At 72.2% G+C, this 2,033-nt stretch overlaps 1 protein-coding gene across 1 annotated transcript in view; it reads right to left on the reverse strand.

The window, feature by feature from the left end:
• Positions 1-1,083, reverse strand: part of NPC1L1 (NPC1 like intracellular cholesterol transporter 1) — an 11,567-nt gene extending 10,484 nt beyond the window's left edge. The window contains exons 1-2 of the mRNA XM_026085266.1: positions 1,030-1,083; positions 9-887 (exon numbers count right to left, since the gene is read on the reverse strand). Coding sequence (XP_025941051.1) covers positions 9-887; positions 1,030-1,083 — 933 coding nt within the window. The remainder of the gene's footprint in view (positions 1-8; positions 888-1,029) is intronic.
• Between the last annotated feature and the right edge of the window lie 950 nt (positions 1,084-2,033).

Raw genomic sequence — 2,033 nt, forward strand, 5'->3', positions numbered from 1 at the left:
GGCCGGACGCAACGGCGCGCCGCCACGCCGGTGGCGAAGAGGATCACCAGGAGGCCGAAGAGCAGGCAGCAGAGCACCAGGGCGCCGTCGGCGGCGCCCAAGCGGAAGGGAGGCGGGGGACCCGGCGGCGCCGGCACGACCGGGCAGGCTTCGGCGCAGTCCTGGCAGGAGCAGGGCTCGCCGGCGGCGTCCAGCGGCTCGCCGCAAGGCCAAGCCCGCCCGTTCAGCGGCTCCAGGTCGCCGCCGGGCCGGGTGCCATTGGGCACCAGGCGGAAGTCGATCTGCAGCGGGGCCAAGCCGTTGTTCTTGTCGCCCTGGAAGTCGAGCCAGCGCTGCGCCGTGCACAGCTTGGCCCCGTAGCGCCCGCACATGGCGTCGATGGCGTAGCCGCCCGTGGCCGGCAGCCGCACGCCTTGGCACGAGGTGAAGGCGGCTTCGGCGAAAGCCCGGTCGTAAAAGCATTGGTATTCGAGGACGGCGAGCTGGCTGAAGCCCGGCACCGGCGCGTATTCGGTCACGCGGGTGACGTTGGTGAAGAGGCTCTGGTCGGGGCTGCAGATGTTGCGGCAGTAGATGTTGGCGAAGTTCCTGGCGCAGGCCGGGCAGCGGGCCAGCACGGCGCTGGAGAGCGCCACGCTGAGCCGCAGGGCGTTGAGCTGCGCCGCCGAGCAGCACACCCGGGTTTCGTTGACGCCGGCGGGCACCAGCTCGGGGCACACGGCCCGCAGCTGGGCCAGCAGCGCCGGCGTGGCCACCCGCGCCGGCGCGTTGGACAGGCAGGGCACCTTGGAGGGCACCAGCGAGACGTTCACCTCGGGGTTCTTGCCGCACTCGCCGTAGAAAGCGCAGTAGCCGGCGCGGTGCACGGGCGTCAGCGTCGGCGCCGCCTGCGGAGCGCACGGAAGGCAGCCTGGCACTGGCGGCACCCGTCCCGCTCCGTTCCGCCCGGACCCTCGCAACCAACCCCCCCCCACTCGGCCGGCATCACGCCAGCTCGGCCACCCCGATCCCGCCACCCGCGGCACCTACCAGCGCCAGGAGGGTGCCGAGCACGGCGCCGGCTAGCGCCAGGGCTGCCGGCATGGCGGGCGGCGGGGGGAGGCCGGCCGTGCCTGCCTCCGGCGAGACCCCGTCTCCCTCGGGGCGGCTTCTTCGCCCGTGAGGTCTTTTGGCCTGACGGCGCCCAAGCCAATCAGCCGCGCCGGGTGCCGTAAATCCCTTGAGATCATTAACCGGCTCGGCCCCGATCGATAGCCACCGCCAGCCCACACAGCCCCGGCGGGGAGGTGCCCGGATTCCCGCGTCCCCTCGCTTGCCGGGGGCTTTCCCACGGGTGCCGCGAGCCGGTGGCGAAGGGGACGAGGGGCAGCATTGCGCCCCGCATGGTGGGGCACCGTGGGACCACGGGGACCGAGAGGCGCCCGGCGGCAGCACTCGGTGGTGCTTGTGCCCGGTGTGCCCCAGCCGCCCCCAGTCTCCCGGCAAAACCCGTTCGGAACCGGACACGGGGAGTTCGGTGCCCGTAGGCGCGCGGGGAGGAGGCACGGCCATGCCCACCCAGAGCGCCCCAGCCGGGTGCCCCGTGGGCGCAAGATGAGCAGTGAAAAACCCGGGGGAAGACGGAAACGGAGAGGCGATGCCAGCCACGGGAAACACTTTCTCCCCCGGCTGCCAGCCTGGCACGAGGGGCAGTGGGGACGGAGGCACCCTGCAAACACGTGGCACCCCGGGAGCACCCCAGCGAGGCCCACGGCGCGCGCCAGGGACGAGCAAGAAGAGAACCGGGCTCCCTCCCTACTGCGTGGGCAATAAAACCTTTCCTGGTAATGAGAGCGGGGCCATTGGGCACGCTGAGGGCAGAGAGATGCCAGTCCCGGAGCCCTCTGCCCCACATGGGTGCCAGGAAGGGTTCAGGGTCCCTGCACGGCCTTGGGGAACAGCTGTAGCCCCGATAAGGCGCTGCAGCGGGAGATAGGGGTGCCCGGAGYGATAACGCCGAGCGGGCACGGGTGCCGCGCCTGCTGCACACGCCA

Source organism: Apteryx rowi, unplaced genomic scaffold, assembly GCF_003343035.1.
Source record: "Apteryx rowi isolate R43461 unplaced genomic scaffold, aptRow1 scaffold_662, whole genome shotgun sequence".
In the NCBI taxonomy this organism is placed as follows: domain Eukaryota; kingdom Metazoa; phylum Chordata; class Aves; order Apterygiformes; family Apterygidae; genus Apteryx; species Apteryx rowi.